The 26,116-nt window shown below is 39.2% G+C and overlaps 1 protein-coding gene across 3 annotated transcripts in view; it reads right to left on the bottom strand.

Moving 5' to 3' along the window:
• The window catches only part of TENM1 (teneurin transmembrane protein 1), a 609,234-nt gene that overhangs the window by 150,222 nt on the left and 432,896 nt on the right, over positions 1–26,116 (bottom strand). For all 3 annotated transcript variants that reach the window (XM_004379594.2, XM_012556473.2, XM_004379593.2), the window contains exons 15-16: positions 21,706–21,922; positions 3,020–3,139 (exon numbers count right to left, since the gene is read on the bottom strand). In XM_004379594.2, the coding sequence (XP_004379651.1) occupies positions 3,020–3,139; positions 21,706–21,922 (337 nt within the window). The remainder of the gene's footprint in view (positions 1–3,019; positions 3,140–21,705; positions 21,923–26,116) is intronic.

The raw sequence follows: 26,116 nt of genomic DNA on the forward strand, positions 1-26,116 counted from the left end.
AGAATTGGTCTCTGAATGATTAATTCTTTGGGATTTCCTCTACCACAAAAAATAACATGCACTGGAATGGGTCAGATTATAAAGTCATATGATAGTGTGTATAAAAGGTCCGAGGGAGAGAACATAATTTGTTTGGAGACGGTTGTCATTCTCATTATAGGTCAGATCAGTCCTGTCCATAGATGGAAGACTATTGAGGGCAATGCAAAATGCTCATCTGTGCCCTAATGGTATCCACAAATGAACAAACTCTTGCCTCAAGGAGAATCAAAGGGATTCCTACCTTCATCTTCCAAAATCATCACAACAAAGTTCTTGAGGCCTTTAATGCTTCTCAACAACCTTCAAAGGTAAATTACTTTGCCTATTTTACTTATCACAAGTTTAACAATTTATAAAATAGTTCTCTTTCAAGCCTTTACTGAACACCTGTTATATATCTAAGTTGAAGATGGTAAATCATAGAGGATGTGTCAGATTACATGGGTTCAAATCTTGGGCTCTATCACTTATTAGCTGTATTACTTTGAACAAATTACTTACATTTGGGGCCTGAAATTTCTCATCTGCTAAATGGGAGTGATGATAATAATGATATCGATCTCATAGAGTTCTTGTTTGGATGAAATTGAATAACATTTATGAAAGTGTCTGGCATATAATAGATACCCACACATATTTGTTTTTTCTTTAGAATTGCCCTTTCTCCCTTTTTGGCTAGATTGGCCCCTCTCTATTTTAATATCTAATCTTTTTACACTTTTAGGTGGCCCAGACTTTCACTGTCATCCTTCTTTCTGCTTTGTATATATCACTTTGGTCCCATGACCTAGACCTTTCCTGGTCCTATAGGAAAAGTTGTCAATTAACTCGTGCAAATGGATGATAACAGGGGTAATTAGTTCCATATCCCACATAAAATATTTGTATTTAATAGTGACTTTGGGACAATCAGTAGCTTAACCCAAAGCAGTGATACCAATGGTGGGAAATACAGGCACTGAGGCAGATGGGTAGGATTGCAATTTGGAGCCAGAGGATCCTTTCAGCAACTTCCATATCACGCTCTGTCTGCTAGATATCTAAATGTTAATCTCAGCCTTTCTATAGTCCTTGTGCCCTCAGGTAGAGTTTCCTTGTGATTTTCTACTTTTGAAATGTACTTATTCAATCTGAGGTAGCAACAAGCAGAGACACATAAACAGAAACTCTCATCACACTGTCACTTTACATCCAAGAGTTGACAACAGGACAGTCTGGTTGGCATTTGGGACACATATTTTGAATGCTTACACCCTTTGTGGAGCCCTGAGGGGAGAGTTATTGCCAGAGGGGACTCTGGCTAGTATCTGTCAGCTACATAAACCTAGTTCTTACACTGAGCTCTGCGGAGGAGGGTCTTGGCATTTTACTTAAAACTAAAAACACAAAAATAACAACAAAAAAAATTTCCCTCTTTAATGTTTTCTGGAAACAAATTTTTAAACTTTGTAGATATCAAGATTCTTTCAGATTCTTCTGTGAATATCTAGTATTTCACTGAAACCTTTGTATGCAAGCTAAAAAAATTGATGGCCCATCAGTTCTCCACTGGAAGTCAAATGTCCTGGAGGGCATATTCTATTTAAAGAAACATTCATTTCTCAATTTCTGGAACACAGTTGAAGATGCTGGGGAAAAGAGAGGCTAGTTTTGTACCAGTTACTGGTGAGGGAAGTAACCAAAATTCTGTTCAATCTAATTGGGAGAAAGGCCCACTTGAATTAGTAGAAAGCTCTAATTATGGACTATTTGAAAGGAAATGTAGTATTTATTGTTCTCATACATATACACAGATGTTCAGACTACCTGCTACCGAAGTAGTTCCGTTGAGCTTGTTATAACGAATAGATGGCTAGTTAGTAATTAGCAATATAATTTACATACAAATAATTCATACGACTTACTAAAGTCCTTAAAAACAGTTTGTTTTCTTAAGTAGGTTAAAACTCTTCCTTATTATCTTTTAAAACTATTTTTTAAAAGCATTTTCTTGACAGGCAATTGAAAAATAAATTCAGAATAGCTCGAGTTGAACAATTAACAATTCTAAAGTGGTTAGGACTAATAAGGTTTGATTGTGGGTTCTGGAAATGAGATTGTCTCTCACACTCTGATAAAGTTCCAACCCAACAGGTCTCTTTATGTGAAAATTGAAGTGGCTTGTTATGAGTAAGACATTTTAAGGGTAACCACCTGGAGACCAGGACACCTCAAAGCCATTATTACAGTGCTCCTGAGAGTCATAAATAGGGCCTATTGACTCAAATATTCTGAGCAAATGTTTCTAACTGATAGTAACAAAAACGTTTTCATGAGCAAATCCTTTTCCAAGATGAAAAGATTACACTTAGTGGTTTTGCCTCCCAGGTCTCAGAGAACCTTGAGAAGTCCTTAGGGAGCAGCCTGGTTGGTGCTTCAGGTTAAATCACCAATTCCCTTTATAAAGAGCTTCCCTAGTGAGATTGGCTATGCTTTTTAATCGTAGTCACTAGTCAAATACGCAGCCTAGGGAGGACACGTATTTTTAATTGCCTTAATTAACGTGGTTGAATTCTGTACATTTGGAAGAAACCCTTTGGAAATCTTCAATTCTAAAATATTTTGGGGCTCTCATGGAAGAACAGTCTAACTGGTCCATGGCTCCTAGTTTGTTATCTGCATGATCTCACTGAATTTTGAAGCTACAGTTATAACTGGAATTAGACAAAGGATAAAAAAACTTTCCACGTGCCTAGGGTTTAAAGGAGACTTGAGAGTAATGGTGAAGAGTTAGAAGAGAAATTTGGTTTGAATTAGAGTAGAGTAGAGTAAATAAATGGAGAATAGAATAAATAAATATCACCGGTGAGTTTTCTTTTCAGTAGATAGCTGGAAGCAAGATAGGCTTACCATTACTGTAGCATTTGAGCTCTTGTTTTACCCATGGCCAGAAGTCAGTATTTGGCCCCCACAATGATCAGAAGCAATATTGACATACCTTCCATCTTGCCGGCTGATAGTAAAGCCATAATCACTGTGGTGCAAGAAACTAACATTCACTCCCACTAGAGGGGTTCCATCTACAGCCACCACTTGGCCTCGAATCACACAGGCACGCCTGCAAAACAAGACCAAAGGCAAATATAAAAAGCATGTTGAAACTAGATTCTAGAAGCCAAATTGTAGAAACTCTGGAAAACAGTCAAGTATAACAAAAACAAACATACACACACACACGCACACACACACAAAGTATAACAAATTTCACCAATGAGTAATGACTACTAATAACATTTTAGGGAGGGTATGTATATTTTTACCTGTCAAAATTGGGATCAAATAGGCTATAGCTCTGTCTTCTGCTATGTTTATCATTATGTTATAAACATTACACAATATACTTAGAAACTCCTTAATATATCATTTTTATTTATATAATAGTCACTTAAAATAATATTCCACAACTTGTTTAACCCATTCCCTGTTTTAGGAATTTATTTGTATCTGATTTTTTTCTGCACTGAATTTCTTATTATTTCCTTGGGATAGAGTCCTAGTTGTGGAAGGATATTTTTCTTTTATTAAAATTAGTTACATTAATCAATACATGAATACACTGTAGATATGACTATGACTAAAGTCCTTGATGACCACCTCCCTTTCAGTTCTAGTCTTCTCCCCAGAGGTAATCACTAATATCAGTTCTTTGTGTGCATTTTCTATGCATTTACATACACAGGTATGAACATTTCTGCTGAATTGTTTTTTCTGGGAAAATAACAAGGAAAAAAAAACTTAGTTGGGTGAATTTTAACAAAGTTTGCAAAAGAGACATAATACCTGACTGTGGTACCCTGTTCCTCTTATCTAACTTAAATAAAATATTTAAGGACATTTTCCCTTTAAATAAATAAGTCTTATCCTTGCTAAAGAATATGATTTCACTAAACTAGTGAGGGACCCCTACATAGGGACATAGTCTACTAAAATGCGTATACTTTCAGCTCTAGCCTGGTCAACAAGCTGCAACAAATTCCAGAAGCCTGACAATAATGAAGGAGCCCTGGTGGTAAAATGGTTAAGCACTGCGGTACCAACTGAAAGACTGGTGGGTTTAAACTCACTCAGCAACTCTGCAGGAGAAAAGACCTGGCTATCTGCTTCTGTATAGGTTATAGCCTAGGAAACTCTATGTGGCAGTTCTACCCTGTCTTATATAGGTTGCTCTGAGTCAGAATGGCACAGCGATTAAGAGCTTGGCTAACCAAAAGGTCGGCAGCTGGAATCCACCAGCTGCTCCTTGGAAACCCTATGGGGCAGTTCTACTCTGTCCTATAGGGTCGCTATGAGTCGGAATTGACTCAATGGCAATGGGTTTGGTTTTTGGTTATTTATGACTCAGAATGGACTTGACGGCACACAACAAAAACAACAATTATGAAAAGGGCCCTGAGGCAAATTCCAAGCAAAGATTTTTAGCTGGACAGTTTTCTCACTAGGGCCCAATCCTAGCCTTGGTAGCCCTGTGCTCTAGGACATACAGCTTATCCCTTTCAAGAACCGATTATTTTCTGCTTTGAATTTTTTTGTTGACACCATGTGTTTTCATTAATGGAAATATGCTGAATCATTGACTGTTGCTGAATTTTGGTAGGTAGTATGGATTCTTTTTCTTGCCCTCTCTCTCCCACAAGCCTACCCTTAGAGTCCAGATGGACATACCTTGTCCCACTAATTCTAGTCCAAGAGCCCCCCACTAGTCCACTGGGACGTATGTGTCTCAAAAATATATTTTTTTCAAAATTTCTATTTTTCCTACCAAAAATGCACACACTTCAGACAACACCTTGTAGAAATACTAATTTGTGGCACACGCCTGCTTTTTCAGTTTCATACAGTCATAAAGCCGCCTGCCTTGTGGTGGCATGCACTGTCAGTGGGAAAACAGCTTCCCAGTGAACCGGAGAGACAGAAAATGTTGGTGGGCAACCATGTATCCTAATGGTCATAAAAGAGTTATAGCTGGAGCTGGCAGTGTTGGGGGAAGGTTGGGCAAGGTCAAAGTTCCACCAAGTGGAACTCAGAGAATTGAGAACAGCTCAATCTTGGATTGAAAGGGGTCACGTTATTAGGGCAAGCATACTCTCCCAGAGTAACCCTAATAATTCCACTCTAAGATTATACATTCTTCTAACAGTCAGCTAGTCAAGGAAATGTATCTAAAGGCTCATGGCCACAAATATCTTTCTAGAAAACAAAAGCTCTGAATAAGCAAGACGGTTACCAGCTAAAGTCTGTTTAATATGTTATAGTCTAATAAAGCCCACAACCAAATTCTATTACAATCAGAGAAACTGATTAAAGTTATGGTAATATGATTTATCCTGCATTATCCAAGGCCTTCTGACAAGTTGGCCCCTACTGTAGTGACCCCATGCACAATGAAATGAAATGCTTCGCAGTTCTGTACCATTGCCACGATCAGTTGGAGATCAGAGTGTTGTGAGCCATAGACTTTTCACTGGCTGATTTTTGGAAGCAGATCGTCAAGCCTTTCTTCCTAGTCAATCTTAGTCTAGAAGCTCTGCTGAAACCCATTCAGCATCATCACAACACACAAGGCTCCACTGACTGAAGAGGAATTGCCACCTTTGAGTTATGATGTTGGCAAAGAATATTGAATATACCATGGACTGCCAGAAGAATGAACAAGTTTGTCTTGGAAGAAGTACAGCCAGAATGCTCGTTAGAAGCAAGGATGGGGAGACTTCGTCTCATGTACTTTGGCCATGTTGTCAGGACGGACCAGTCCCTGGAGAAGGACATCATGCTTGGTAAAGAAGAGGGTCAGTGAAGAAGGGGAAGACTCTCAGTGAGATGGATTGACACAGTGGCTGCAACAATGAGCTCAAGCATAACAACGATTGTGAGCATGGCGCAGTACTGGGCAGTGTTTGTTGTACACTGGGTTGCTATGAGTCGGAACCGACTCGACATCACCTAACAACAACAAAAGTATAATTATTATTAGTTTTTCTGTATATTGAGCTTTCAGACCAGCATTCCTAGCACTGTGACATGGATCAGTGGCTTTCTTGTTTTTAGTGAGCTGTCCATTTTATGAATTATGAAAATCTTGGTTCTAAATGGGATGCAAATGGCATGTTGGCACTTGCTTTGCCATATCTTATTCTCCCAGTCTCTGTATCTTTTTGAGATGTCATTTTTTCTAATAGAGAAGACATTTGAAATCATCAAGTTCTGGATTTTGAACTAATCCTGAAGGATCTCTTTGGCCCCAGCTTCTATGTCCAATGTACCAAGAAATGAAAATAAAAAGACGGCTCTAGTTTTCTACAGTAACTGTTTGGAAGTCTTTACAAAGCAAAATTTGACAAACTGGGTATGGATTAAGCAGAAACCCGCTGATAAAATTTTCTGCAAACTAAATAGGGATTTTATATTATTGGAGCCAGAGAGGCTGAGAGGAGACTGTGTATTAGTAAAGTCAAACCGTTTGAAAAGTAGTTAAACGTTATTTCTGGGCCTTAATGTTGTTGGCTTTTTGGGGGGTGGGGAGGGTAGGGGTTAATTCGGAACTTGCCAAGGCTCCTCCAGTTAACCAGGTGGCCTTTGCAATAATGCCCACCTAGGTGGTTGCTAAGTCCCTATTGGCAAGACAATTCTACACTCATTTTATTTGTTCACATTAATCTAGACACTGTGTCTTTCCACAGCTGTACTAAAGCTCAATAATTTTTGTTTTTATTTTGTCAAGAGCCTGGTTGGCATTATTTTCTTATATTACAGACACAGACCTATTCCTTCTCTTTGCTGCCCTTTTATTTTCTACACAGCTTATATTTATGAAGGATCCAGGCTGGTGAGTGAATGTCTCATAAAAGTCATCATTATTCTGTGCATTTCCCTTGTATTCCCCTCTTCCTTCATTCTGCATCTCATTCAGAGTAGACTTGTCTTTTGACTCTTCTGCTCCTTAATATCCCTCATATTTTATGAAGCACACAGATTCGTGTGATAATGACTCATCAAAGTCATCATTATTCAAGACATTGTCTACCTGTTCTTCTTCTCATTCATTTCACTCTTCATCATTCATAAATAATGCGGCACAGACATGTCTTTCAACTCCCCTACTTTTTTATTCCTCATATTTTATGATCCACACCAACTTACAGCATATGATAAAACCCCATAAAACTCATTATTCTACGTTTATCAGTACTGAACTCTCTTTGTAATGTATTACACTTTAAACGTTCTAAGATTCCCTGTATCTTGCTGCATTTGTTCCCATTATTTACACACTCCCTGTCATCGATTTTTTCACAAGAATGATTCTTAGCTCCTTTAATTCCTGGATTACTAGTACTTACTGTAATCTTTGACCAACACCAGTCATCCTGTGTCAGTGTAAGTTGTCTAAATTTTGGGGCAGCATTAAAGTATTCTTTTTAATTTGCACTGCACACAGAAACCTAGGCAAAGATCTATTTCTCAGGCAAACTTTCCAAATCAAAAAGAAAGCTCGTGAGCCTATTTGCTTCCCCAGGCTACTCCAAGCTCCAACTGGCCCTTAGGGAGTCTTCATATATATTCTTGGCAAGTATAGTGTATTGTGCCACCTCATTCAACCCAACTGCCAGTTTGTGCACGCCTAGCTTCTAAACTCAACTTCCTTTCTAATTGGGGTTTGTAGCTTTGCATTTGCTTTGTTGTTTCACAGTCACTAAGATGTAGTTTGTCTTCCATTTTTATTACTTATTCTGATTATGCTTCTCATATCCAAGACAGACTGTATAATTCATCTTTCTTCCAAGGTGAGGTCCTTACTGCAATAGTGAGGTGTGTGTGGCGGGGGTCTGTCTTGGGCAGTCCCACAGTCCTACTTCCTGTGCTTTGCCTTATCCCCACTACGGTACCTCCTATTTCCTCTCTCAGAGAGTCCTGGGTTTCCTCAAAGCACCCCCTAAATTAGGCGACCCTACTTGGCAGTTCGAATCTGCCAGCCCCTCCTTGGAAACCCTATGGGGCAGTTCTACTCTGTCCTATAGGGTCGCTATGAGTCAGAATCGAATTGATGGCAATGGGTTTTTTACTTGGCCTGTGCTTGGACTGTCTTGGGGAAATATTTTGAGTTCTTGAATCTATTTGCTGCATCAAAACTACGACCAGCCTGAGTCCTAGTTCTTCAAGGACATGTCCTCTTCTGAAACCTTTCCGGTTAAATAATCTACTCTCTTAACTCAATGAACTCACACTTGGGGTCCTTGAGGAGTAACGGTAATTCTGACAAGTTAAGTAGTTGATGGAGATAGGTTGGCTGATGGGATTCTTTTGCACCTTTCAATCAGATGATAGAAGCTACTGTCTGAACTGTCTTGAAGCTGGCCATGCACACATATCTAGCATGTATCTAACATGTTTGTGCTGGTTTTGTGTGTGTGTGTATGTGTGTGTGTGTGCGCGCGTGTCAATGTCAATGTTAATGACAGACATTGCATGCTTTCCATCTTTTCTTGGGGCCCTCCTTCTTTGATTCACAGAATTTGAATCCTGAAATATTTGGCCAGTAATGGATGGGACGCTTTGTTTCCTTGAACCTTTAAAAAACAAGTATCTCTCCCTGCTGTTGTGGGTTAGAGCAAGACAACTGGAACTTAGATGGGCATATCCAATGTGATGTTAAAAACATGAATGGAGAAGATCATCCCTCACAAGGGCCTCTTTTCCCATTCTCTGGAGAATACAGGCTGCTGCCAAGCTGTCTACCTGCTGTCACTATGCTAAAGCAGCAACCCCAAAGGAATTACTTCTCCACTTTAACTAAATGCTGAATCCTCTAGGTGTTGGGAGCTTGGTCTGAAGAACACAGCATCTTGGGAAACGCAAGTCAGAACACACTTTACCAAGAGCCTTATTTAACTAACAAGCTGCTTGTTAGACAGTTCTGATGCAAAAGGTCTAATTCATTCTGTATTTGCTATTTTCATGGCATAGTCAAATTATCCCTAGCCTTCAATCAGCTCCTGGTTCTAGTCTCCTCTTCCGTTATTTGTTGTCTTTTGTCTTCTGTGTCAAATTTCCAATATTCATTCAGTACCGCAGCAACAAAATTAACCTCAAGCACAAAAGTTGGTTTGAAAAACAAGGCTGAAAACTAAATTGCTGAAAGAAGATGTAATTTACTGCATTGTATTTCTGATTAAAATCTTTCGTAGGGAAAACGAGTCTCGGGGCTAGGGAAGTTATAGCTATTTGCTTTCGTTGCTAACATTGGCATGAACAACTCTTGAAGGGTAACATTCAAAATCAAGGACCTGGCCAGCAGAGGACCTAATGCTTGAAGCCTGCTGGGTAAATTCCTCTATGACTCGTCAGTTGGTTGTTCAAGTCTCCCGGGGACAGAAACTTGCTACATATGAGGTGTGGTCTGAGGGGTCTCCTGACATCTCCCCCATGGGCTTGTCATACCCTAAAGTCCTGCAGTTGTAGATTGTGTCATTTGGCTGAAGCACTGCTCCTTCTGGGGGTAAATACCTCTGAGAGGTTGGGACAAAAATTACAGGGGCTCCCCTAAACTGAACGAATAAAGGATCTTCTATTTAGAGTATAATTTTGAGACTGTGGTTGGTACTCAATCCTTTCTCTTGTGTAGACCAGGGGTTTTTATGCTGGATTGTGCAGTAGAATCACCTGGGGGGCTTGTTAAAACAGATTGCTGCCCTGCCCCAGAGTTCCTGATTCAGCAAATCTGGAGTGGGGCCAAAAATGTGCATCTCTAACAAATTGCCAGATGATGATGATACTGCTGATCCCAAGACCAAACTCTGAGAACCACTACTCTAAAGAGAGTAAGGCCAGCATGTATTCACATATTCAGCCAATTAAGGCATATGAACGCCTGAGGAGGGAGGCAGGGACATAAACCATATACAGGCAGGCAAATAACCAACTGGTTCACAATCTTACCATTATGAAATCAGAGAGGCATGAATATTTACTCTTCATATAAATCTCTGGAAAAGGGTTTACAACCATTGTAGTTTGCGGAGTCATGTTGAAAGTGTCATGACAAAGTCGTAGTTGGACTACAAGATGAACTGTAGGGTCCCTTTGAATCCAGAAATTATAAAATGGAAGTAAATATGTTTTAACTCGATTTATCTGTCTCATGTAAGTGTCAATATCTCCCCCATCCTTATTGTTCTCATTATACAGCATTTGTATCTGTGTTATCACACTTCTTGTGGCTTGTCTTGAATGACAGTTAATACTGTAGATATGCGAATATTTTTTATATAAGGTTGTAAGATACTTGCAACCTACCCTCATGGCACTGCTTCAAGGGTCTCAGAGCCTACTTTGAGGTTCCTGTGTCACAGATGCCTTGTAGATCGTTTATCAGACACCAGCCTTCTGGATTGTACATTACCACTTTCTCATCATGAGTTTTGTCTGATAATTGACTACCTCAGGGAATTAAACAGTACTTGTGTGATCTGAAGACTGAATGAAGAGTTCTCCTTAAACACTTAGTTTACGCACACCAACCCCATTATTCCTTTACATATCATCATGTAGTTATGATTTGGTGTTTAATAATTTCAACACATTTGAGGATGCTACTATCCAGAGATTTTGGGAGTTTTTGCCACAACACGTGCTGTTTTTTGATATATGTTATCTAAGCTGGTATAGCACCATGAAAACACTTAATGTTACAGCATAAACCTGTTTCCATGTTCTGAAAATTCGAATGCACTGAATGTTTTCTACACAAACTCAGTAACATCTCATTAGTTTTTACTTAAATATAGCAGGCTGATGTAATCCTACTCAGTTGGTTACTCCCCCAAATAAATGATACCTTCAAGTGGGTAACACTAAAAGCAACTGGGAGCATTAGCCATCAACATTCTAGGACACTGGGAAAGGTGGTGCTATTCAAAACGCAGATAGCTTTTTAAACAGAATTATTTTCCTCATGGCTAGTGACGTTTCCTGTAAAACAAAATGGGGGCACTCACCCTGAGTTAGGGTGGCTATTTTCCCATCTGCCCTGGTAATTGCTTGTCAAAAGTAGGCTTGGCTTGCTCTGGATGCCTGAGATCCCCAAAGAAATGGGAAAAAGATCAAGTGTTTTGAAGCAAACAGAAAGCTGATGACACAGTCACATTTTCAGGACTGCAGAAGTGCCAATTTGCTTCACTTAGACACATGTTTTTTTTTGGTCCAGAATTTGAATCCTGAAATATTTGTCCTGTAAGCCCTTGCAACTCTTGAATAGTCTCAAGTCTCAAATTTTTTTTTTTTGGGGGGGGGGATTGTTTACTTTTTGCTTTTCTACACATTACTCAAATGGTTTACCTTTGCAATCAGCCTTATGGGGTTTTATTAACCTCCTTAACTTCTCCTGTCACTTCTTCATGAATCTGTCTTTCAAATAATGGCTAGTCATTAAATATAGGGCAGGTCCTTCTTGTTGCTATATCCTGGGCTTGGGTTACTCTTCCTTCCATGGAGGAGAAAGTTTGGCCTGGTTCTCTCCATACCTGTGTTCTAGCTCTGGCTTGCTAATAATCATCATATTTTTTCCTAAGAAAAGGAATTACTCTCGGCCTCAGTTGTTCCTCATGTAAAATGGGGGTAATAGTTTTTCTCTGTTTCTCTCCGCTGTCACCTCACAGAGATGTTAGAACAAGAAAACAACCCAGTAAAATGATAGCCCTTTGAACCCATCCATTGCCATGGAGTCCATTCCGACTCAGAGCGACCCTACAGGACAGAGTAGAACTGCCCCATAAGGTTTCCAAGGAGTGGCTGGTGGGTTCAAACTGCTGACCTTTTGAACTGGCCCTCTAAATTTATATGATTCCATTATGTACCCCTTATTAAGCACTTGCTATGAGCCAGGTACTATGCCAGGTACTTTATTTACCTTACTGCATTTAATCTCAATGTAACCCTGAGTAGATACAACTATTAGCCCTGTTTTAAAAACGAGGAGACAGACTCAGGGAGTTTAAAAAACTTGCTCAAGATAACACAGCTAGTAAGTGGTGGAGTGGTGGTGGTCTCGTCACCTGGGCTCTAGAGAGGCTGAGCTGTACTGCAGATGGTTCTTAGTCAAGATGTAAATAATGTAGCTACAAATGAAAAGAAAGTGTTCACGTACAGAGATGGTACTATCCCTAGAACATCATTAGCGGCAGAAATTCACCAACTGCTGAGCACTTTCTATGTGCAGAGTGTGTAGTGGAGATGAGCTACAATAGGCCATTCATTCCTTCTCCCCAAACTCACTTTCACTCTGCCCTCTCTAGGGACAAACTGAGATGATGAAACCAGCTAGAGAGTCATTGCAAGCAAAGAGTATGGCTGAGAAGTTGGTAATAAAAATTTGAGCCTTTCAATTTTCTATCGTAATTGAACAACAAGTGGGATAGATACAATACTAGAAAATACCTATTCACACTGAGATAAGCTGTAGATAGCTAACTGGTATTACTAATTACAATTATTAGCATCTCAGAATATCTGAGTGTCAAAATATCAATTCAATAATCAATTGAATATCTTTTTGATGATTTGTGCTCTGATTTCTTTTAATTCTTCTTTGCCCAAGAGCATTTGCAAAGAAGTGAAAGTCACACATTCTTTCTTTTTGGTACCTTTAGGTGTTGACTGCTGATTTCAGGAGCTAGTCAGCACTGTAAATCTTGGAACCTTCAGCACTTTGTAATTTTTTAAATGTGTCTTGAACATGTGTCTGAGTTTTAGCATTAGACGAAATAGTTGTCTGAAAATCAGGAGGTCCCGTCTTCACACACGTAACACCTTTCACACACATGAGATCAAAGTGCTTTATTAGCAAGAAGCAACAACCTTCCTTCCCACTTAGGACAACAACTGCAGCTGTAATAAGCACAGAAGGCTTCTCAGGAAAGGCAATATGGAAAAACAAATAGAATCACAAGGAACCATGGCTGAGCCAAACCACCCTTGGAATCCTTTTCCAATGAAAGGTGAACAGAAGGTAGATTTGAGGATGTGGATGCCTCATAAAGAGCTTCTCCTGCCCTTAGTCTACTCAATTTATTCAGCAATTGTTGCACTGTGTGTTTATCAACCTCTAGTTGTGTACCTGGTATAATGTTTTCCACCTTCCTGGATTAAAAATACACAAAATTCTGTCATTAGCAAATAGACTTAGAGGTTCTCAGCAAATAGATTCATGAAAAAGTTAAACACAAAGCATACGGATTCAAATTTGTACCTCAGCATAATTACAAGTGATTATGTTATGGCCCTTCTGGGGGTTATTTGTAGGTAGACGAAACTGTGAATGTTAATTCCGTGAATGCTGGAGTCCTGTAATAACATTGTATTTCCTTTTCTTTTTCATAATTCCTAATCAGTAAGTGGTTTTTAAATAGTTGATTTCTTTTAGGTTTAGAACTAATTGATGATCTTTTTTTTTCCTTTTATGACACAGCAGTCTAAGGCTGTTGCGGATTTTCTTCTTCTACACCCTGTTTAGTTTGTCTGAGGTACTCACATTCTCTCAGCGTACTCCTGGAGGGCAGGCATCACCCCATGCATTTATCAGTAAAATCTAGGACAGTAACCAGTATGTAATAATTCTTTGATAAAGGTTTGCTGAAGGAATGAGCTACCCTACTCTTCCCCTGTACATAATGCTGCAGAATCTTGATTCAGTGGGCCCTTAGAAGTCACTGGTAGGCTCTAGCTTGTGTTAAAATCTATTGTATAAGGGGCCATGTGGCAGGAAACATTCATGTCACAATCATCTAACATAGAGGGGAATGATCTGATGTCTCTGTTCTAGTGTCACCTCTGGTTATGGATTGAATTTTGTCTCCCCCCACCCCCCAAAATATGTGTTGTAAATCCTAACCTCTATCTATACCTGTGGTTATAATCCCATTTGGAAATGGGTTTTATTTTTTTATGTTAATGAGACAGGATTAGTGTAGGGAGTGTCTTAAATCAATCTCTTTTGAGATATAAAAGAGATTAAACAAGTAAGCAGAGAGCAGAGATGGGGGAAGAGAGATGCAAAGCTACATGAAGATCGCCCAGGAGCAGAAGCTCAAAGAGACAAGGACCTTCCCCTAGAGCCAACCTGTTGCCATTGAGTCAATTGTGACTCATAGTGACCCTATAGGACAGAGCAGAACTGCCCCATAGGGTTTCCAAGGAGCAGCTGGTGGATTTGAACTGCCGACCTTTCGTTTAGCAGCCAAGCTCTTAACCACTGTGCCACCAGGGCTCTTTCCTGGGAGCTGGCACCCTGAATTTGCACTTCTAGCCTACTGAGACTGTGAGAGAATAAATTTCTCTTCGTTACAGCCACCCACTTGTGGTATTTCTGTTATAGCAGCACTAGATAACTAAGACACCTCCTCAGAGAGGATTTCCCAGACCACCCTGTCTAAAACAGTCACTCTCGGTCCTTTAACCTTTCTTTATTTCACTTGACAGCACTTATACCTACCTGACATCTACCTTTTTCATTATTGTTGGTCTTCCTCACTAGACTGTATGGGGAAGGGACTTTGTCTACTGTAGCCCAGAGCTTAGGACAGTGCCTATCACTAAATGAATAAATGAACCAAGCAGACATTGGAATGTTCATAAATCTCAAGAATGAAATGACTCATCTTCCCCAGTATTGACTATCTTGAAAGAAACTGTAAGATACATCATTATAAATGAGTATAATGAGTGGTCAATGAAAAAAAAATTTTGACTTTTTTCTTTCTATTAAGCTGTTTAATATCAACACTTTAAATTGTAGAAAAATTAATTTATAGTCCCAAATGTGAAAGGGTGAAATTGCTTGTAAATAGTCCAAATAAACTTTGTATTTTTCTTGCAAGTCATCAATAGCCTCTAGTGTGTGTCAACTTTAGCAGCTTTTCATGCTCACCTGAGTCAATTCGTCCCACCTCTGGGTTATTGCTGACAACTTCCAGCTAAGTCTCACTTCTGTAATTGTTTAATAACTTCGTCTTATTTGCTAGAACCCTTCTTGTCTTACACTCATTTAGGTTATCTGTCTGCCCCATCCAAGTAGTTGAATTTGAGACCCTTGAGTTGATGAACTCCAAGGTTCCTTGGAAACCTGATGTTTTATGATCCACAGGATTTTTTGCAATTTGTGATTATTTTAATTATTCATGTATTTACTTAATGTTTTGACTGCTTTCACCACGAGAACGTAAGCTCCATGAGTAAGGGGACCATGTTTCTTTTGTCTACTTCCATTGCACAGTTCATGGCACAGAGTAGGTACTCAAAAATATTTGTTGAATGAATGAGTAAATACATATCTTCATTCCTCTTTCAAAAAATGAACCATCCTCCAGGCATTATATTACAATACAGGCAGCAGAGGACTCTAACATATCTTCTTGACAAATTCAGAGTCTTCAGTTACTCTGGAAATACTAACATTTTAATAAAATATGTATTTTTAAAAAACAGTGATTAATATCCGTCAAGCGTGGTTATTCTTAAGTTTTAGTCTATAGTCAAGACCAGCAGCTTCTGAAGCAATGACCATCTTCCTGCAATCTTCCCCTAACCTCGGTCTTGGGTCAATAACTCATTCTGCCATTTACAGGATTTCAAATGGTATAAATTCCCTGCCCAACTAAGTGCAGAAAAGCATGTTTTATTAAACAAGTTATGAAAAGCAATTAGGGCTGTTACCAGGTATTATGAATAATCAGGAGCATGAATCAAGATTTTATTATTGAGTAGGGTGTAGTAAAGGAAGGGGAGGGTTTGGGCAAGTAAAACGTTTGCCAAGAAATTCACGCTCAAGGCATTTGTTGTACCTCAGTTTGTTTTGGGGCACTTCTTTTAGCTCCTTGGTTTTCTCATGAGAAGGAATAACGACACACACCAAAGTGAGCCTGTTAACAGCAGTCTTTCTACTGGCTTCTTGATACTGCTCCTTCTTTTCTAATTTTTTCTTGGTACTAAATTTTGATTATCTAGCCCAGTGAAGGCAGATAGAATTACTGATGCTTATACAGAGTTATAAATGATGTCAATTATTGGCAGGCTGTGACAGCGGTGGAGTGTCTCATGAGTTAAAAAAAAAGAGTAATTACTTTGCTACTGTTATATCATCACTTCATCTTTTATGAGTTTTGTTCCTGTGCTATTTGGAGAACTGTAATCTTACCTTTAGGCTGGTTCTACGTTTGGGAATTGACTTACTTGAGGTACCAATATCATCTGTGTGTTATAGGCAAGCAAAATGAGTTTTTCATTAGCAAATATGAGAAGAGTATTTCAATATCACTACAACTAAGTTACTCACTCATTATTCTACCTACTCAGTAGCAGGTACTGTGTTAGGACCTGGGGATACACTGGTATGGTGGCTGGCTGCTATGCCAGTAGGAAGCCCAAGTAGCCAAATAGAGAGGCCTGTGTAGAGAGACAGAGAGTCCCAGCTACTGTCCAGGTGTTCCAGCTCCCAGCTATTAGAGCCATCTCAGCTGAGGCCCCAAACATCATGAAGCAGAGGCAAACCATCCCATTTATACCCTGTCTGAATTTCTAACCCACAGAATCATCATGAGATATAATAATAAATTGTTTGAATCCATCAACGTTTGGAGTCACTTGCTACCCAGCAGTAGATAAACCAAACAAGTAGAGAGAGAGAGAGAGAAAGAAAAGCAAACTTGGTCCTTGTCCTCACAGAACTGAAGAGTTTCGCAAAGAAACGTGAACAATTCATAGCTAACACTGTATATCCTAGTGTGGATCAAAAATCAAGACACAGCAATTTCTGTTTGACAGGTCATATAGAACCATAGACGGTTATCGCTAAAGGAACCTACCATCTTGTTTAACTTCTTAATTTTGTAGTCTTTTAACAGTGCTGGTATGTGCTTAGTGCTGTACTAAGTGTGGTCCCAACCCTAGTACATTCGCTTTTCAAATAAGGGTAGGCATTCTACCAGGTGTGGGCAGAAAAAGCCACCACAATTGCACCTAGCAGTGTTGCTGCAAATTTTTAAGTCTTTAAAACTATTCTTAAAACTTATTCTAGGTGATGAACATGATAACCAAATTCCTCTCAATATACACATACTTCTTATAAAAACTGGGATTTTTGTTTCTACTATGGTGGGACCTGGATTATCTGATATCGTGATTGGTGGTATATAAGGTACCACTGGTTAAGACCCACTGCCACAGAAGAGTTTATTAGTCTAAGGGGCAACAGAGAATGTATACAAAGTTATTCACAAGGTGTACACAGGTTCCCCAGTGAACTATGGGTGGACATCATTTCTTTAATGTGATTTCTATTTCAAGTTCACTCACGTTGTTTTTCTCTTTTTAAAGGTTCAGAAAATAAGTAACATAAGAATACTGGATTCTAAAGACTCTCAAGGAAACAGAGTAGCAAGAAAAACAGGACCACTTAAGCTCTTTCTCAGGAAAACGATAGAAACTGTGTAGGCCAGAGCTCACAAACTCAAATGCCAGCGGGGCCAAGCATGACATTGGAAGTAAGGGGAGTGGGCCAAGGGTAAGGAAAACAGTGAGTGGTTAACTAGAGAGGCATGCCCCATCCAGAAGGGCAGCTGCCATACACGTGGGCCCAGGGATGCCAGGCTTTGTAAATTTTCTAGAGAAGCACAGCATTCCGATTTTTTTTACGTTACATCTCCTAATTTCTAAATGTTGAGCCAAACAAAACACATCTGTGGGCTAATATTAAGCAATCTCTGATGTAGATGCTTGACATGGATTGATGTGGAGATCAGCTTCTCAAGGTTACAAAATAGATAAATGAGTTTGGCCAGACCTTGCTGCCACCGGTTGCACTAACCCTGGTAGGATTTTGTTTTTTTAAATGCACTTCTCCATTAGTGATGGCGAGTGAAATGTCTGGCTTTGCAAATTACTGCTGTTGTTTAGTTTAATGTACTCTTGGTTTTACATATTTATAAAAACCTTTTACATTATTAATAGTGATTAAATGCTTAAGACACTGAAGATCAATAATGCTTCTGTTCACCTATTTACATTATTAAAAAGTAATAAGTCATACAGGACACATAGAATATGTGGTTTACTCTGTACTCATGTTGGGAGTAGATTGAAAAAAAGAAACTTGGGTTACAAGGTAAATTGTATTTAGGAAAAGAATGGGAATGGGTTTGCAAAAGACTCTCTTGTGGGCAGGCTGCATGTTCACAGCAACTTTACACCATCATGGGACACAGAAGGTAAACCTTGCATGTGATCTCACACACCAGCGCAGCAAAGGTGGAACAAGAAAGGCTACTCTCATTTGGATGCACAAGGGTGAACAGTTATACGACCTTTGTATGTCCTTGCAACACTTAGTGACCTGTATGCTATCATCTTCATCTCCAAAGGGTTGTGATGGTAGCAACACTCAAAAGCAAGTCATCTATGTGGGTCACATTTTGCCCGGAGGAGAACAAGCCCCTTAGCAGTGCTTTCTTCACCTGCCTACCCAGCTAACTCTCAGTTACGTTGAAAAAGCAAAAAAGCAAAAAAGCAAAGTGGTTTGCCTGATTATGGCATGTAAGTGTTCTAAATCTATCTGAGGAGAGCAACCCCACAGTCCCGGATGTATCAGGGCCATGAGTCTTTTCAGGGTCAGCTATCCCAGCTTTTTAAGTAGCCAAAGTGGCTCAGTATAGTGCTTTAGAGACCAGGCTCTCAGCTCCAGTCTGCCTGGGTTCAAATCCTGGCTCTGACGCTGATTGGCTATGACCTTGGACAAGCTTGTTCCCTCACCTGAAAAGTGGGAATAATTATAGTGCCTGCCACTTAGGGTTGTTGTGAGGATTAAATAAGACATATTAAAGCTTAGCACTAGCTCTGACACATAAAAGGTACTCAATAATTAGCATAGCAAAAAGGCCCCTTGTACCAAGTCATTTACAAAGAAGAAGCACTGGTTTGAAGTTTGTAAGTGATGTCACAGAAATGTATTTAATTGAATTGGATTTTAAAAAATCATTTGGTTTCTATATATCTTGACCCAGACACCATTTACTTAGGATCAGTGTGGCCCAAGTCACCGAGCTTATTTAAGGACGAATTGAAATGGGGCAGCTCCGGTGTAATGGAAAGGCTACAGGAATTGATACAACATAACTTGCTAGCTGTGTCACGTTGGACAAGTTCTTTAATCTCTCTGAGCCTCAGATTCCTCATCTATAAAATGTATGTAAAACAAATACCTGTTTTACAGTGCTATTGTGAGGATAAAAATGAAATAATGTATGTTTGAGGGCTTTGCAAACTAAAAGGTACCATATACAAGTCAAGAGATTGTAACTATTATTATTTACATATGTGTGATCAAAGGTGGACTTGTTTTACAGAAGGATACTCAGAGTAACAGTGCATGTGCTGATTTTTTAGAGGAAATATTATTAGATTCCTTGTCCTCAACTACTTCCCTTGGAAAAAGGCTAGTGCCTTTTCTGACAGAATAGATATGTCTGTACTAGCTGAGACCACTGGCTGACGGAGACCCATCGTTCTGAATTTAAATGTGACTTGCAGAGCCAAATGATAACTTGGAGCATTTTACAAAAGAATGAGGAAACCTCAATCAAACCAGGATGAGGAGAAGGGCATTAACCACCACAAGTAATAGGTTTGTTCACTCTGTGAGCTCCTGGCAACCGCTGCTGAAGCATGACGCTGAACCACAGGGGTTTAAGTTCGTCCTTACTTTTCTAAGTTTATTGCTCAAACGCCCTGCTCTGGGTCACAATGACTTGTCTGTCGTCTCTCTTAGGTCCTGACTCTCTCCCTTTACTCGAATTCAGTGAGTCATTTAAAACATACCCATGTCATGGAGGTTGTTGTTATTTCTTTAACTTTTTTTTTTTTGACTGACTTCTCCCTAAACGTGGAGAAGGTTATAGAATTGATGGCGTACCTCTACCTTAAATAAGAAAATGTGGACAATGCCTGTTTTTTGTTCCTTTGTTCTCCTCTAGTATATAATACATAATTCTCCACTATCTAAATACTTACTTTGGCTACATCCCATCCAAAAGTCACCCCAGAGTTATTACTGAGCTAGGAGAAACACTTCAAATTGGGAACGACTGAATCTCTTGGAAGAAGGCAAACTTTGACTAGATTCCCTGGGAGAAAAGGCCTTTCTTGTTAGGCATTGACATTTGGGTTTTGGGTTCTGTCAGAGACCTAAAAGGTCAGAACTTCACAATAATAAAAATAATGAAAAAGTTTTAAGTTTCAGTAACAGTTGCTGTATACAATCTGTGGGAAGGGAGTTGAGTGTTTCAAATTTCCATGCACATCTTTTTTGTCCCCCTTTTCTACTAGGTCAGAATCAAGTTGTAATTTTCTTAGACTGTTCCTGATATCAGTATAAAATCTTGACGAAGTTATTCTAATTTGGGGACTGATTTAACATCCTATTGTTGTTAGTTGCTGCTAAGTCGATTCCGACTCATGGCGATCCCAAATGTGCAGAGTAGAACTGCTTCATAGGGTTTTCAAGGCTGTGACCTTTTGGAAGCAGATCGCCAGGCCTGTCTTCTGAGGTGCCTCTGGGTGGGTTCGAACTGCCAACCTTTTGGCTAGTAATCGAGCACTTAACCATTTGCACCCTACCAGGATAAAACTGGGTAGGTGGGATGTAGACAGGAGTTCCTGGACGAATACTTTACGTTTGTATTTTTTTTTTTTAATTCCTATTTGTAATAGTCTAGGAAGCCAGTGAAATAACAATTTGTGGAATGAACAAAGGAGGACACTTTTAAGAGACCACAAATGTTGACTTCTGTAACTTACTTATATTTAGTTCTAAATTCATAAAATATATCATTGCTGAAGATGAAGCAGAGAATACCAATGAGCAAACTCATATTGTTACATTTCAAATAAATAAGTTAAATTAAAAAAAAAACTCTTCACCTAATTTATTAGGCTTTGGTCTCTGGTCTTTAGGGACATTATATGCATTTAAACTCTCCTATAAAACAGATTTTCATGAGTCTTGCATTTCACCTTGTTGCTGTGTGCCGTCGAGTTGATTCCGACTCCTAGCGACCCTACAGGACAGAGTAGAACTGCCCCCATAGAGTTTCCAAGGAGCGGCTGGTGGATTCGAACTGCTGACCTTTTGGTTAGTAGTGGAGCTCTTAACCACTTTACCACCTTGGCATTTCACCTTAGGACATCTAATTCACTCAGCCCTCTCATATGGAAACATTTTTCATTATGGAATAAAACTTAAAATTTCGCTTTTGAAATTCAAGAATTGTTCAAGGGTTCAAATCCAGAAGCTAAACAATATTTTGCAAATTACACTTCTCTCTTTTTTGTCATTAAAATACTCATTTATACTTCAGTATATTATGCTATATACACTTTTTATGATTATAATCTCTAGAAATGAGTTTTCCCCCTTAACTATTTGGTAAGGGCTTGGGCATTCCAGAGAAGTATTCATCCTAAAAAAGAAATCAATATGGATTGTGTGGAATCAGAAGTAAACCGATCTTTAGAAGATATAATTCTTTCACAGTTAAGGAAAAACATAACCACTGTTCATTAAGGAAAAAATAAATACATATATACCTGCTGTCGAATGAGACCTCTGGAGGAACGACGTGAGTACTGCCCTTGCCAATGAGGAATTTGATTCGATCATAGAAGAGTCTAGAAGTGTGTTGAGAGAAGAGGGGCTGGCTTTGCTGAATCAGGTCAAGAGGATCTGGTGAGCCCTGACAAAGAGGACTTACATAACAGTTGCTTTGTTGACAACAATCAGGGTCCACACAGTCAGTCAAACCATCTGAAAAAAAATGATTTTGATATTTCACTTCAAGAGAAATAACCAACATAGCTTAAAATATGAATAAATGGAGAAAAATCTAGAATGTAGCTAAAGGTAACAGACCATATTTTGAGTTTAAAATCTGTTAAATTCACGTATTTTTCATGAATTTTCATCCCACTCTGAGTTTATATGGCATACCAGAGAAATTTAAACAATTTTGTACGTAAATCTTTCTTTTCTGAATTCTCCAACACTTATGGGCTGTAATACATAGTTGAGCATCTGGGTAGAATATCACTCTTTAGAAGTTTTCTTTCTCCTCAGAGAAACTATTCTTCCAGAATAGCAATTATTTCTTATAATTCTTTTTAATTCTTCACACCTAGTATAGTCATGAACACACAACAGATACTTACAACCTGAGTCTGTATTTTTTAAATCCTCTCAATAGTCTTGTTTAGTGGTAATTCTTAAAAGAGAGGTTGGAATTCTCAAGGTGACTGAGTATCTAGGGCAGCGATCAACTACCTGGGGAGCTTATTAAATATGCATATTCCTGAGCCCCACCTACTGAATGAAAATTTCAGCCAAGTCCAGGATTATGCATGCTTAATCTGGATGATTCTGTGTGATTCTGACTACACTAAAGTTTGAGAATTACTTGTTTAGTGATTTGTAGAAGCAATGAGAACTTACTTGTTCACACCAGAAATTACCTGATACAATTACTAATAAGCTTAAGGAGCCCTGTTGGCTCAATGGTTAAAGTGCTCGGCTGCTAACTGAAAGGTTGGTGGTTTGAATCCACCAGCTGCTCCGTGGGAGAAAGACGTGGCAGTCCGCTTCTGTAAAGATTACAGCCTTGGAAACCCTACGGGGCAGTTGTACTCTGTCCTATAGGGTTGCTAGGAGTTGGTATTGACTAGACGGCAATGGGTTTGGTTTGGTTATATGAACATGACGAATCACTCTCTTTTACTTCCTGGGCCTTCATCTTTTACTCTTGACTCCTGAATCCACAGTTGTACCAAGAAAAAAAAAATCACATAGAGAGTTCATTTTTGGATGGAGGAACAATGCGGGGCACAAGCATTATAGGAGGAGGGGAGACAAATGAACAAAACCGTGTTGGATGCTTGGGGAGGTGAAGAGATAAAAAGACCCTTTCCGTGTTTTCAACTTACAGCTTAGTAGATGAAATAGGTGTGTAAACAGCTGACTCGTACACTAGTTAAAAGATAATAAACGCTCTAAGAGAGTTACATGCAAAGAGAAGAGGTTGGAGTGATTAACTGAGCATATGGACACTTCATTCCACACCCAATAAGCAAAAAAAAAAATAAAAGTCCATCCAAGGTCCTTAAAGCAGGCAAGTGGCTCTAATTTAGATGTTTAACAAGGGTAAATATAAAGATGCTAATCTTCTTGGCTTTCAATGAAATACGGAGGCTGCTGATGAAAGTTACTGGCCCTGGTTTCATGTGGCTCTTTTGCGTGCTCTCTCTTCCCCACGTGGCTGCGCCTGTGGAGCTAGTGAGGGATGCACCACAGCTGGGGGCAATGAAAGCCAGCAACACCAAGAGAGGAGGCGTTTGGAAGAGCAGCCCTAGGGCACCCAGGAAATATTTTTTCCCCACATGTGGTCCTTTCAAATTCCCTGTACCACAGACATTCATTTAAAACACAGTTTGCTTCCGTCTTGCCTTCCCAGTTTGTTCAGTGTAGTTTTGCCTGATTTCTATTTCTCTGTATACATATTTCTTTTCCACTGATGACTGACTTTTAAGTGTGGATTCGTTTCAGTAAGTTTTTTTCTGCTCCCCTTTCGCCCCTCATTCAGCAAATTATATTACCAGGTTTTCTATAGATTCGAGATGCCACTACCACCTCTCACTCCAATATGTTGTTGAGAGCCTCTTATTAGCACATTATCTCTTTACTCTTCTAATTAAACATCTGGATGCACTGAAAAGCTGGCAAAAATATCAGGCTGATTAAAAGAGTACTCTGATGTCTGGAATTGGTGTATGCTACACTAAACAATGAAAAACTGCTTTTCAAATGCGCAGTCGCCTTTATCTTACATTCAATTGGCAACAAATGCACTAGTAATAATCAGAATGGGCATTCACATGTTTTGACCTGTCAACCACACAATTCCTACTTATTTTTGAAGAGAAATACATTTTAAATAAATACGAATGCCAAAATGATTCTCAAAACTGGACCCCAAACCTAAACACAGAACCAACTGAAAATTGGGAGTCACATTCTCATTAGTTATGTGTTATAAATTCCAAGCTACTGTTTTGTATTTAATACTTGCTGACCCTCCAAGACCTCTGTTTGCTGGGAGAATAGCTAGATTTCTGTTGAATCTAGAAAGGCAAGCAGACCAATAACGGCATGCGACCCCCAAAGTGTAATTCGTAGGTGAACCCAATAATGGGAAATGATCTACTTACCAATTATCACATTGGATAACACCCCACACCATATGTCTAGACTGTTACAAAGAAGTGCAAATGACAGTCACACTGGATGTATTCTTTTTTGTTGTTGTTGCTATTAACGGTTCTTTTATTGTTCTGAATTGCAAGCTGTGACACCCTAGTGACAGCCAGGCTCAGGGTGTCAGATATGGACATATCAAATGTTAACTGATTTTACTTTGGAGGCCTGTTCCCTTCAAAGGAATAAAAATAAAAACTAGCTAGCTTACAGGGGTAAAACTAGCTTAGAGGGAGGTTAAATTGCCTTGAAGGACTAAGCATGGCATTCACTGCTTCTGGCTTTGCCAACCATTTAGGGACTATGCCAGTTGGCTCGATGGTGCTGATGAAGATCAAGGACACTGGTTTCTTCTCCAGGTGATCAAGTCATCACTACTAAAATTTTGCATACTAAATGTATACCCTTGGTTTCAAGAGAGCTTAGACAAGGGAAAATGGGTGATTTGGGGGAGGCTCATATTTTTCTAATCCTAAAAATGAATTTATGAATATATATCCTTTTGAGGACAGCACCCAGAGTATCACCTTGATAAAAATGGACAGCCAGTTCATGGTAGGGTAGCCAAAAGGATTTGGAAACATGTATAGATTAGTTAATATTTGTCAGGCATGGCACTAGGTACTTCCACATATACTATGCCACCTAATCCCTGCAACAACCCTGTTAGGTAGACATTCTCTTTTTACAAATAAAAAAAGCAAGGCTAAATGTGGTCGCACAGTTGCTAGTCATCTGGGAGTCATATTAACACCCAAGTATTCTAACTGCAAATTGCACATTCGTTTCATAGTAGTGTTCTCACAAAGTATTTGTTATTTTGTGATTGACTTATTTCACTCAGCATAATGCCCTCCAAATTTATCCATGTTGTGAGATGCTTTGCAGATTCATCATTGTTCTTTATCACTGCATAGTATTCCACTGTGTGTATGTACCATAGTTCGTTTAACCATTCATCTGCTGATGGGCATCTAGGTTGTTTCCATCTTTTTGCTATTGTGAATAATGCTGCAATGAACATGGGTGTGCATATGTCTATTCGTGTGACGGCTCTTATTTCTCTAGGATATATTTCTAGGTAGAAACATACTTTGGATTCATATTTTGGATAAAATTGACGCCTTTGAGTTGTGGTGTTGGCAAAGGATATTGACTATACCATGGATTGCCAGAAGAACAAACAAATCTGTCTTGGAAGAAGTACAGCCAGAATGCTCGTTAGAAGCCAGGATGATACTTCATCTCACATACTTTGGACATGTTATCAGGAGGGACCAGTCCCTGGAGAAAGACGTCATGCTTGGTAAAATAAAAGGTCAGTGAAAAAGAAGAAGACCCTCGACGAGATGGATTCATACAGTCATTGCAACAGTGGGCTCAAGCATAATAACAATCCTGAGGATGGCACAGGACTGAGCAGTGTTTTGTTCTGTTGTACACAGGATCACTATGGTTCAGAACTGACTCGATGGCACCTAACAACAACAACATAAATGGTATTGCTTTCCTGATTTTCTGTTCGTAGTTTTCTTTATTGGTGTATAGAAATCCAACTGATTTTTGTATGTTTATCTTGTATCCTGCTACTCTGCTGAACCTTTCTATTAGTTCCAGTAGTTTTCTAATGGAGTCTTTTGGGTTTTCTATGTATAGTATCATATCATCTGCAAACAGGGAGAGTTTAACTTCTTCATT

The sequence above is a fragment of the Trichechus manatus genome, unplaced genomic scaffold (assembly GCF_000243295.1).
Source record: "Trichechus manatus latirostris isolate Lorelei unplaced genomic scaffold, TriManLat1.0 scaffold00066, whole genome shotgun sequence".
Classification (NCBI taxonomy): domain Eukaryota; kingdom Metazoa; phylum Chordata; class Mammalia; order Sirenia; family Trichechidae; genus Trichechus; species Trichechus manatus.